Source organism: Pecten maximus, chromosome 6, assembly GCF_902652985.1.
Source record: "Pecten maximus chromosome 6, xPecMax1.1, whole genome shotgun sequence".
Taxonomy (NCBI): domain Eukaryota; kingdom Metazoa; phylum Mollusca; class Bivalvia; order Pectinida; family Pectinidae; genus Pecten; species Pecten maximus.
The window spans coordinates 8,120,861-8,135,828 of record NC_047020.1 but is presented as its reverse complement, the minus strand read 5'-3'; the positions used below and the strand labels follow the sequence as shown (position 1 = coordinate 8,135,828).

The following is a 14,968-nucleotide window of genomic DNA, read 5'->3' as shown; positions in this document are numbered from 1 at the left end:
GTTTCCGAGATGACATTCTTCAAAATTATGCCTAGTAGACCAGCGTTGAAAACTCCATTTAAGCAGTACAGTGGTGGGAAATAATTTGGTTCCGTGGTTCCTATAGAGATGATACCTTTCTCGGTGATATGTATATAGGATACGAACGGTTCGTACATATAATCCTAGATACAGCATGAGGGCAGAAACTATCTACCGGTGTGGGGAATTCACATGTGATGGAAAAGCAAGCGTCACGGTAAAGCATTACCACTGCCGAATGGTGGAGTCATCAGAACACTAACTGTCAAGTTTTCGATGATAAAATACAGTAGCGAACAGTGGAAATAACACTTTCGATGATAAAATACAGTAGCGAATAGTGGAAATAACACTTTCGATGATAAAATACAGTAGCGAACGGTGGAAATAACACTTTCGATGATGAAATACAGTAGCGATCAATGGAAATAACACTTTCGATGATAAAGTACAGTAGCGATCAGTGGAAATAACACTTTCGATGATAAAATACAGTAGCGAACAGTGGAAATAACACTTTCGATGATAAAGTACAGTAGCGATCAGTGGAAATAACACTTTCAATGAAAAAATATGCTTTTATAATTATTTCTCCAGTAAATGATTTTCTTTGCGTCAACTATTTTGGCAAATTACTCGTTTCAGGTTTGTGTTTACATTTTGTACAGCAGCGTTTGATGATGTCGTAGGATCCACAGTCGTATATACTATGGTCACGTGTATACAAGTAATACACACATCCAAATATCACGACCACACCCAACACTCCACCCAGCATGACGGCGAACAACTGCTCCCCTGTGAGTCCTGTAATGACAATTACTATGTAAGTAACACATACTTCAATATATATATATCTGTGTATGTAGTGATGTCAACAAAGACAGAGGTTCAGTTCCTTGAGTCTTCCGGCTCATCAGTAAACATGTGAATATTTACAATGATTAAAATCATAAATTACTTTCGCACCACACCAACACAGAAAAATAAATCAATACGGTATCTAGCACTTCGTGTAGAGAATGACCAAAGCATATATACATACATGTATATGAATTAAGTACTATTATCGAAACAAATCATATCCTACCATAGGTTTGTATTACATGTAGAAACGTCCATAGAGACAATTAAAATACTTATGAAAGTGATACAAAATATGTTAGAGAAATGTAATGTGACTATAACAATTATCAGTTATAAAGCCCATCTAATCTTTCTTGCGATCTTAAGATGTTTTGCAAGATTATATGTTCACTGCTTTACCTTCTTTAGAATATAATATTCTTTGTAAGGTACAATCTTTATGATCAATGTATGTATCCAAAATCACTCAAAACTTAAGTTATATAGTTTGTCATATTACTGCATGCATTTCAGCGAAACCGTATACTGTCATTATGATTTATATATTTACATGGAGAACCTTGAAAAGGGATTAAGTTTCTAAAGATATACACAGGTAATACAACACATTTATATCTACACGTAATACAACACATTTATATCTACACGTAATACAACACATTTATATCTACACGTAATACAACACATTTATATCTACACGTAATACAACACATTTATATCCACACGTAATACAACACATTTATATCCACACGTAATACAACACATTTATATCTACACGTAATACAACACATTTATATCCACACGTAATACAATACATTTATATCTACACGTAATACAATACATTTATATCTACACGTAATACAACACATTTATATCCACACGTAATACAACACATTTATATCTACACGTAATACAACACATTTATATCTACACGTAATACAACACATTTATATCAACACGTAATACAACACATTTATATCTACACGTAATACAACACATTTATATATACACGTAATACAACACATTTATATCTACACGTAATACAACACATTTATATCTACACGTAATACAACATATTTATATCTACACGTAATACAACACATTTATATCCATATGTAATACAACACATTTATATCCACACGTAATACAACACATTGATATCTACACGTAATACAACACATTTATATCTACACGTAATACAACACATTTATATCTACACGTAATACAACACATTTATATCTACACGTAATACAACACATTTATATCCACACGTAATACAACACATTTATATCTACACGTAATACAACACATTTATATCCACACGTAATACAACACATTTATATCTACACGTATTACAACACATGTATATCTACACGTAATACAACACATGTATATCTACACGTAATACAACACATTTATATCCACACGTAATACAATATATTTATATCCACCCGTAATACAACACATTAATATCCACACGTAATACAACACATTTATATCCACCCGTAATACAACACATTAATATCCACACTTAATACAACACATTTATATCAACACGTAATACAACACATTTATATCTACACGTAATACAACACATTTATATCTACACGTAATACAACACATTTATATCTACACGTAATACAACACATTTATATCCACACGTAATACAACATATTTATATCTACACGTAATACAACATATTTATATCTACACGTAATACAACACATTTATATCAACACGTAATACAACACATTTATATCCACACGTAATACAACACATTTATATCCACACGTAATACAACACATTTATATCTACACGTAATACAACATATTTATATCTACACGTAATACAACACATTTATATTCACACGTAATACAACACATTTATATCCACACGTAATACAACACATTTATATCTACACGTAATACAACACATTTATATCCACACGTAATACAACACATTTATATCTACACGTAATACAACACATTTATATCCATACGTAATACAACACATTTATATCCACACGTAATACAACACATTGATATCCACACGTAATACAACACATTTATATATACACGTAATACAACACATTTATATCCACACGTAATACAACACATTTATATCCACACGTAATACAACACATTTATATCTACACGTAATACAACACATTTATATCCATATGTAATACAACACATTTATATCTACACGTAATACAACACATTTATATATACACGTAATACAACACATTTATATCTACACGTAATACAACACATTTATATCCACACGTAATACAACACATTTATATCTACACGTAATACAACACATTTATATATACACGTAATACAACACATTTATATCTACACGTAATACAACACATTTATATCTACTCGTAATACAATACATTTATATCTACACGTAATACAACACATTTATATCTACACGTAATACAACACATTTATATCCACACGTAATACAACACATTTATATCCACACGTAATACAACACATTCATATCTACACGTAATACAACACATTTATATCCATATATAATACAACACATTTATATCTACACGTAATACAACACATTTATATCCACACGTAATACAACACATTTATATCCACACGTAATACAACACATTTATATCCACACGTAATACAACACATTTATATCCACACGTAATACAACACATTTATATCTACACGTAATACAACACATTTATATCTACACGTAATACAACACATTTATATCAACACGTAATACAACACATTTATATCTACACGTAATACAACACATTTATATCTACACGTAATACAACACATTTATATCTACACGTAATACAACACATTTATATCCACACGTAATACAACACATTTATATCCACACGTAATACAACACATTTATATCTACACGTAATACAACACATTTATATCCACACGTAATACAATACATTTATATCTACACGTAATACAATACATTTATATCTACACGTAATACAACACATTTATATCCACACGTAATACAACACATTTATATCTACACGTAATACAACACATTGATATCTACACGTAATACAACACATTTATATCAACACGTAATACAACACATTTATATCTACACGTAATACAACACATTTATATATACACGTAATACAACACATTTATATCTACACGTAATACAACACATTTATATCTACACGTAATACAACATATTTATATCTACACGTAATACAACACATTTATATCCATATGTAATACAACACATTTATATCCACACGTAATACAACACATTGATATCTACACGTAATACAACACATTTATATCTACACGTAATACAACACATTTATATCTACACGTAATACAACACATTTATATCTACACGTAATACAACACATTTATATCCACACGTAATACAACACATTTATATCAACACGTAATACAACACATTTATATCAACACGTAATACAACACATTTATATCCACACGTAATACAACACATTTATATCTACACGTAATACAACACATTAATATCTACACGTAATACAACACATTTATATCTACACGTAATACAACACATTTATATCTACACGTAATACAACACATTTAAATCCACACGTAATACAACACATTTATATCTACACGTAATACAACACATTTATATCTACACGTAATACAACACATTTATATCTACACGTAATACAACACATTTATATCTACACGTAATACAACACATTTATATCTACACGTAATACAACACATTTATATCTACACGTAATACAACACATTTATATCCACACGTAATACAACACATTTATATCTACACGTAATACAACACATTTATATCTACACGTAATACAACACATTTATATCTACACGTAATACAACACATTTATATCTACACGTAATACAACACATTTATATCTACACGTAATACAACACATTTATATCTACACGTAATACAACACATTTATATCTACACGTAATACAACACATTTATATCCACCCGGAATACAACACATTTATATCTACACGTAATACAACACATTTATATCCATACGTAATACAACACATTTATATCCACCCGTAATACAACACATTTATATCTACACGTAATACAACACATTTATATCCATACGTAATACAACACATTAATATTCACACGTAATACAACACATTTATATCCATACGTAATACAACACATTAATATTGACACGTAATACAACACATTTATATCCATACGTAATACAACACATTAATATTCACACGTAATACATCACATTTATATCTATACGTAATACAACACATTTATATCAACATGTAATACAACACATTCATATCTACACGTAATACAGCACATTTATATCAACACGTAATACAACACATTTATATCTACACGTAATACAACACATTTATATCTACACGTAATACAACACATTTATATATGCACGTAATACAACACATTTATATCCATACGTAATACAACACATTTATATCTACACGTAATATAACACATTAATATCTACACGTAATACAACACATTTATATCTACACGTAATACAACACATTTATATCTACACGTAATACAACACATTTATATATGCACGTAATACAACACATTTATATCCATACGTAATACAACACATTTATATCCACACGTAATATAACACATTAATATCTACACGTAATACAACACATTTATATCTACACGTAATACAACACATTAATATATAGACGTAATACAACACATTTATATCCACACGTAATACAACACATTTATATCCACAGGTAATACAACACATTAATATCCACACGTAATACAACACATTTATATCCACACCTAATACAACACATTTATATCCACACGTAATACAACGCATTTATATCCACACGTAATACAACACATTTATATCCACACGTAATACAACACATTTATATCCACACGTAATACAACACATTTATATCTACACGTAATACAACACATTTATATCCACACGTAATACAACACATTTATATCTACACGTAATACAACACATTTATATCCATACGTAATACAACACATTTATATCTACACGTTATACAATACATTTATATCTACACGTAATACAATACATTTATATCTACACGTAATACAACACATTTATATCTACACGTAATACAACACATTTATATCTACACGTAATACAACACATTTATATCTACACGTAATACAACACATTTATATCTACACGTAATACAACACATTTATATCTACACGTAATACAACACATTTATATCCACACGTAATACAACACATTTATATCCACCCGTAATACAACACATTTATATCTACACGTAATACAACACATTTATATCCATACGTAATACAACACATTAATATTCACACGTAATACAACACATTTATATCCATACGTAATACAACACATTAATATTCACACGTAATACAACACATTTATATCCATACGTAATACAACACATTAATATTCACACGTAATACATCACATTTATATCTATACGTAATATAACACATTTATATCTACACGTAATATAACACATTTATATCTACACGTAATACAACACATTTATATATACACGTAATACAACACATTTATATCTACACGTAATACAACACATTTATATCTACACGTAATACAACACATTTATATCCACACGTAATACAACACATTTATATCCACACGTAATACAACACATTTATATCTACACGTAATACAACACATTTATATCAACACGTAATACAACACATTTATATCTACACGTAATACAACACATTTATATCCACACGTAATACAATACATTTATATCTACACGTAATACAACACATTTATATATACACGTAATACAACACATTTATATATACACGTAATACAACACATTTATATATACACGTAATACAACACATTTATATCTACACGTAATACAACACATTTATATCCACACGTAATACAATACATTTATATCTACACGTAATACAATACATTTATATCTACACGTAATACAATACATTGATATCCATACGCAATACAACACATTTATATCTACACGTAATACAACACATTTATATCCATACGTAACTCAACACATTTATATCTACACGTAATACAACACATTAATATCCACACGTAATACAACACATTTATATCTACACGTAATACAACACATTTATATCTACACGTAATACAACACATTTATATCCACACGTAATACAACACATTTATATCTACACGTAATACAACACATTTATATCTACACGTAATACAACACATTTATATCCACACGTAATACAACACATTTATATCCACACGTAATACAACACATTTATATCTACACGTAATACAACACATTTATATCCACACGTATTACAACACATTTATATCCACACGTAATACAACACATTTATATCCACACGTAATACAACACATTTATATCTACACGTAATACAATACATTTATATCTACACGTAATACAACACATTTATATCTACACGTAATACAACACATTTATATCCACACGTAATACAACACATTTATATCTACACGTAATACAACACATTTATATCTACACGTAATACAACACATTTATATCTACAGGTAATACAACACATTTATATCTACACGTAATACAACACATTTATATCTACAGGTAATACAACACATTTATATCTACAGGTAATACAACACATTTATATCTACAGGTAATACAACACATTTATATATACACGTAATACAACACATTTATATCCATACGTATTACAACACATTTATATCTACACGTAATACAACACATTTATATCTACACGTAATACAACACATTTATATCTACACGTAATACAACACATTTATATCCACACGTAATACAACACATTAATATCTACACGTAATACAACACATTTATATCTACACGTAATACAACACATTTATATCTACACGTAATACAACACATTTATATCCATACGTATTACAACACATTTATATCTACACGTAATACAACACATTTATATCTACACGTAATACAATACATTTATATCTACACGTAATACAACACATTAATATCCACACGTAATACAACACATTTATATCTACACGTAATACAACACATTTATATCTACACGTAATACAACACATTAATATCTACACGTAATACAACACATTTATATCTACACGTAATACAACACATTTATATCTACACGTAATACAACACATTTATATCTACACGTAATACAACACATTTATATCCACACGTAATACAACACATTTATATTCACACGTAATACAACACATTTATATCTACACGTAATACAACACATTTATATCTACACGTAATACAACACATTTATATCTACACGTAATACAACACATTTATATCCACACGTAATACAACACATTTATATCCATACGTAATACAACACATTTATATCTACACGTAATACAACACATTTATATCTACACGTAATACAACACATTTATATCTACACGTATTACAACACATTTATATCCACACGTAATACAACACATTTATATCTACACGTAATACAACACATTTATATCTACACGTATTACAACACATTTATATCTACACGTAATACAACACATTTATATCTACACGTAATACAACACATTTATATCCACACGTAATACAACATATTTATATCTACACGTAATACAACACATTTATATCTACACGTAATACAACACATTTATATCCATACGTAATACAACACATTTATATCTACACGTAATACAACACATTTATATCTACACGTAATACAACACATTTATATCTACACGTAATACAACACATTAATATCCACACGTAATACAACACATTTATATCCACACGTAATACAACATATTTATATCCATACGTAATACAACACATTTATATCTACACGTAATACAACACATTTATATCTACACGTAATACAACACATTTATATCTACACGTAATACAACACATTTATATCTACACGTAATACAACACATTTATATCTACACGTAATACAACACATTTATATCTACACGTAATACAACACATTTATATCCATACGTAATACAACACATTTATATCCATACGTAATACAACACATTTATATCCACACGTAATACAATATATTTATATCCATACGTAATACAACACATTTATATCCATACGTAATACAACACATTTATATCCATACGTAATACAACACATTTATATCCATACGTAATACAACACATTTATATCCACACGTAATACAACATATTTATATCCATACGTAATACAACACATTTATATCTACACGTAATACAACACATTTATATCTACACGTAATACAACACATTTATATCTACACGTAATACAACACATTTATATCTACACGTAATACAACACATTTATATCTACACGTATTACAACACATTTATATCTACACGTAATACAACACATTTATATCTACACGTAATACAACACATTTATATCTACACGTAATACAACACATTTATATCTACACGTAATACAACACATTTATATCTACACGTAATACAACACATTTATATCTACACGTAATACAACACATTTATATCTACACGTAATACAACACATTTATATCTACACGTAATACAACACATTTATATCTACACGTAATACAACACATTTATATCTACACGTAATACAACACATTTATATCTACACGTAATACAACACATTTATATCTACACGTAATACAACACATTTATATCTACACGTAATACAACACATTTATATCTACACGTAATACAACACATTTATATCTACACGTAATACAACACATTTACAGTCTACACGTAATACAACACATTTATATCTACACGTAATACAACACATTTATATCTACACGTAATACAACACATTTATATCTACACGTAATACAACACATTTATATCTACACGTAATACAACACATTTATATCCATACGTAATACAACACATTTATATCTACACGTAATACAACACATTTATATCTACACGTAATACAACACATTTATATCTACACGTAATACAACACATTTATATCCACACGTAATACAACACATTTATATCCACACGTAATACAACACATTTATATATACACGTAATACAACACATTTATATCTACACGTAATACAACACATTTATATCTACACGTAATACAACACATTTATATCTACACGTAATACAACACATTTATATCTACACGTAATACAACACATTTATATCTACACGTAATACAACACATTATATCTACACGTAATACAACACATTTATATTACACGTAATACAACACATTTATATCCACACGTAATACAACACATTTATATCTACACGTAATACAACACATTTATATCTACACGTTAATACAACACATTTATATCTACACGTAATACAACACATTTATATCTACACGTAATACAACACATTTATATCCACACGTAATACAACACATTTATATCTACACGTAATACAACACATTTATATCCACACGTAATACAACACATTTATGTCTACACGTAATACAACACATTTATATCTACACGTAATACAACACATTTATATCTACACGTAATACAACACATTTATATCTACACGTAATACAACACATTTATATCTACACGTAATACAACACATTTATATCCACACGTAATACAACACATTTATATCTACACGTAATACAACACATTTATATCTACACGTAATACAATACATTTATATCCACACGTAATACAACACATTTATATCCACACGTAATACAACACATTTATATCTACACGTAATACAACACATTTATATCTACACGTAATACAATACATTTATATCTACACGTAATACAACACATTTATATCTACACGTATTACAACACATTTATATCTACACGTAATACAACACATTTATATCTACACGTAATACAATACATTTATATCCACACGTAATACAACACATTTATATATACACGTCATACAACACATTTATATCCACACGTAATACAACACATTCATATCTACACGTAATACAACACATTTATATCTACACGTAATACAACACATTTATATCTACACGTAATACAACACATTTACATCTACACGTAATACAACACATTAATATATACACGTAATACAACACATTTATATCTACACGTAATACAACACATTTATATCTACACGTAATACAACACATTTATATCTACACGTAATACAACACATTTATATATACACGTAATACAACACATGTATATCTACACGTTATACAACACATTTATATCCACACGTAATACAACACATTTATATCTACACGTAATACAACACATTTATATCCACACGTAATACAACACATTTATATCCACACGTAATACCACACATTTATATCCACACGTAATACAACACATTGATATCTACACGTAATACAACACATTTATATCTACACGTAATACAACACATTAATATCCACACGTAATACAACACATTTATATCCACACGTAATACAACACATTTATATCTACACGTAATACAACACATTTATATCTACACGTAATACAACACATTTATATCTACACGTAATACAACACATTTATATCTACACGTAATACAGCACATTTATATCAACACGTAATACAACACATTTATATCCACACGTAATACAACACAATTATATCTACACGTAATACAACACATTTATATCTACACGTTATACAACACATTAATATCCATACGTAATACAACACATTTATATCCACACGTTATACAATACATTTATATCTACACGTAATACAACACATTTATATCCATACGTAATACAACACATTTATATCCACACGTAATACAACACATTTATATCTACACGTAATACAACACATTTATATCTACACGTAATACAACACATTTATATCTACACGTAATACAACACATTTATGTATACACGTAATACAACACATTTATGTCTACACGTAACAAAACACATTTATATCTACACGTAATACAACACATTTATATCTACACGTAATACAACACATTTATATCTACACGTAATACAACACATTTATATCCACACGTAATACAACACATTTATATCCACACGTAATACAACACATTTATATCCACACGTAATACAACACATTTATATATACACGTAATACAACACATTTATATTCACACGTAATACAACACATTTATATCTACACGTAATACAACACATTTATATCTACGCGTTATACAACACATTTATATCTACACGTAATACAACACATTTATATCTACACGTAATACAACACATTTATATCTACACGTAATACAACACATTTATATCTACACGTAATACAACACATTTATATCTACACGTAATACAACACATTTATATATACACGTAATACAACACATTTATATCCACACGTAATACAACACATTTATATCTACACGTAATACAACACATTTATATCTACACGTAATACAACACATTTATATCTACACGTAATACAACACATTTATATCCACACGTTATACAACACATGTATATCTACACGTAATACAACACATTTATATCTACACGTAATACAACACATTTATATCTATACGTAATACAACACATTTATATCTACACGTAATACAACACATTTATATCTACACGTAATACAACACATTTATATATACACGTAATACAACACATTTATATCTACACGTAATACAACACATTTATATCTACACGTAATACAACACATTTATATCCATACGTAATACAACACATTTATATCTACACGTAATACAACACATTTATATCTACACGTAATACAATACATTTATATCTACGCGTTATACAACACATTTATATCTACACGTAATACAACACATTTATATCTACACGTAATACAACACATTTATATCCACACGTAATACAACACATTTATATCTACGCGTTATACAACACATTTATATCCACACGTAATACAACACATTTATATCTACGCGTTATACAACATATTTATATCTACACGTAATACAACACATTTATATCTACACGTAATACAGCACATTTATATCTACACGTAATACAACACATTTATATTCACACGTCTTACAACACATTTATATCCACACGTAATACAACACATTTATATCTACACGTAATACAACACATTTATATATACACGTAATACAACACATTTATATCTACACGTAATACAACACATTTATATCTACACGTAATACAATACATTTATATCTACACGTAATACAACACATTTATATTCACACGTCTTACAACACATTTATATCCACACGTAATACAACACATTTATATCCACACGTAATACAACACATTTATATCTACACGTAATACAACACATTTATATCTACACGTAATACAACACATTTATATCCACACGTAATACAACACATTTATATCTACACGTAATACAACACATTTATATCCACACGTAATACAACACATTTATATCTACACGTAATACAATACATTTATATCTACACGTAATACAACACATTTATATCTACACGTAATACAACACATTTATATCTACACGTAATACAACACATTTATATCTACACGTAATACAACACATTTATATCTACACGTAATACAACACATTTATATCTACACGTAATACAACACATTTATATCTACACGTAATACAACACATTTATATCTACACGTAATACAATACATTTATATCTACACGTAATACAACACATTTATATCCATACGTAATACAACACATTTATATCTACACGTAATACAACACATTTATATCTACACGTAATACAACACATTTATATCCATACGTAATACAACACATTTATATCTACACGTAATACAGCACATTTATATCTACACGTAATACAACACATTTATATCTACATGTAATACAACACATTTATATCCACACGTAATACAACACATTGATATCCACACGTAATACAACACATTTATATCTACACGTAATACAACACATTTATATCTACACGTAATACAACACATTTATATCTACACGTAATACAACACATTTATATCCACACGTAATACAACATATTTATATCTACACGTAATACAACACATTTATATCTACACGTAATACAACACATTTATATCTACACGTAATACAACACATTTATATCTACACGTAATACAACACATTTATATCCATACGTAATACAACACATTTATATCTACACGTAATACAACACATTTATATCTACACGTAATACAACACATTTATATCTACACGTAATACAACACATTTATATCTACACGTAATACAACACATTTATATCTACACGTAATACAACACATTTATATCCACACGTAATACAACACATTTATATCTACGCGTTATACAACACATTTATATCTACACGTAATACAACACATTTATATCTACACGTAATACAACACATTTATATCCACACGTAATACAACACATTTATATCTACGCGTTATACAACACATTTATATCCACACGTAATACAACACATTTATATCTACGCGTTATACAACACATTTATATCTACACGTAATACAACACATTTATATCCACACGTAATACAACACATTAATATCCACACGTAATACAACATATTTATATCTACACGTAATACAACACATTTATATCCACACGTAATACAACACATTTATATCTACACGTAATACAACACATTTATATCTACACGTAATACAACACATTTATATCTACAGGTAATACAACACATTTATATCTACACGTAATACAACACATTTATATCTATACGTAATACAACACATTTATATATACACGTAATACAATACATTTATATATACACGTAATACAACACATTTATATCTACACGTAATACAACACATTTATATCCACACGTAATACAACACATTTATATCTACACGTAATACAACACATTGATATATACACGTAATACAACACATTTATATCTACACGTAATACAACACATTTATATCCACACGTAATACAACACATTGATATCTACACGTAATACAACACATTGATATATACACGTAATACAACACATTTATATATACACGTAATACAACACATTTATATATACACGTAATACAACACATTTA

The 14,968-nt window shown here is 28.2% G+C and overlaps 1 protein-coding gene across 2 annotated transcripts in view; it reads right to left on the bottom strand.

Moving 5' to 3' along the window:
* The window catches only part of LOC117328863, a 35,954-nt gene continuing 20,986 nt past the window's right edge, over window positions 1-14,968 (bottom strand). For both annotated transcript variants that reach the window (XM_033886447.1, XM_033886448.1), the window contains exon 4: window positions 1-828. In XM_033886447.1, coding sequence (XP_033742338.1) covers window positions 641-828 — 188 coding nt within the window. In that variant the 3' untranslated portion in view covers window positions 1-640. The remainder of the gene's footprint in view (window positions 829-14,968) is intronic.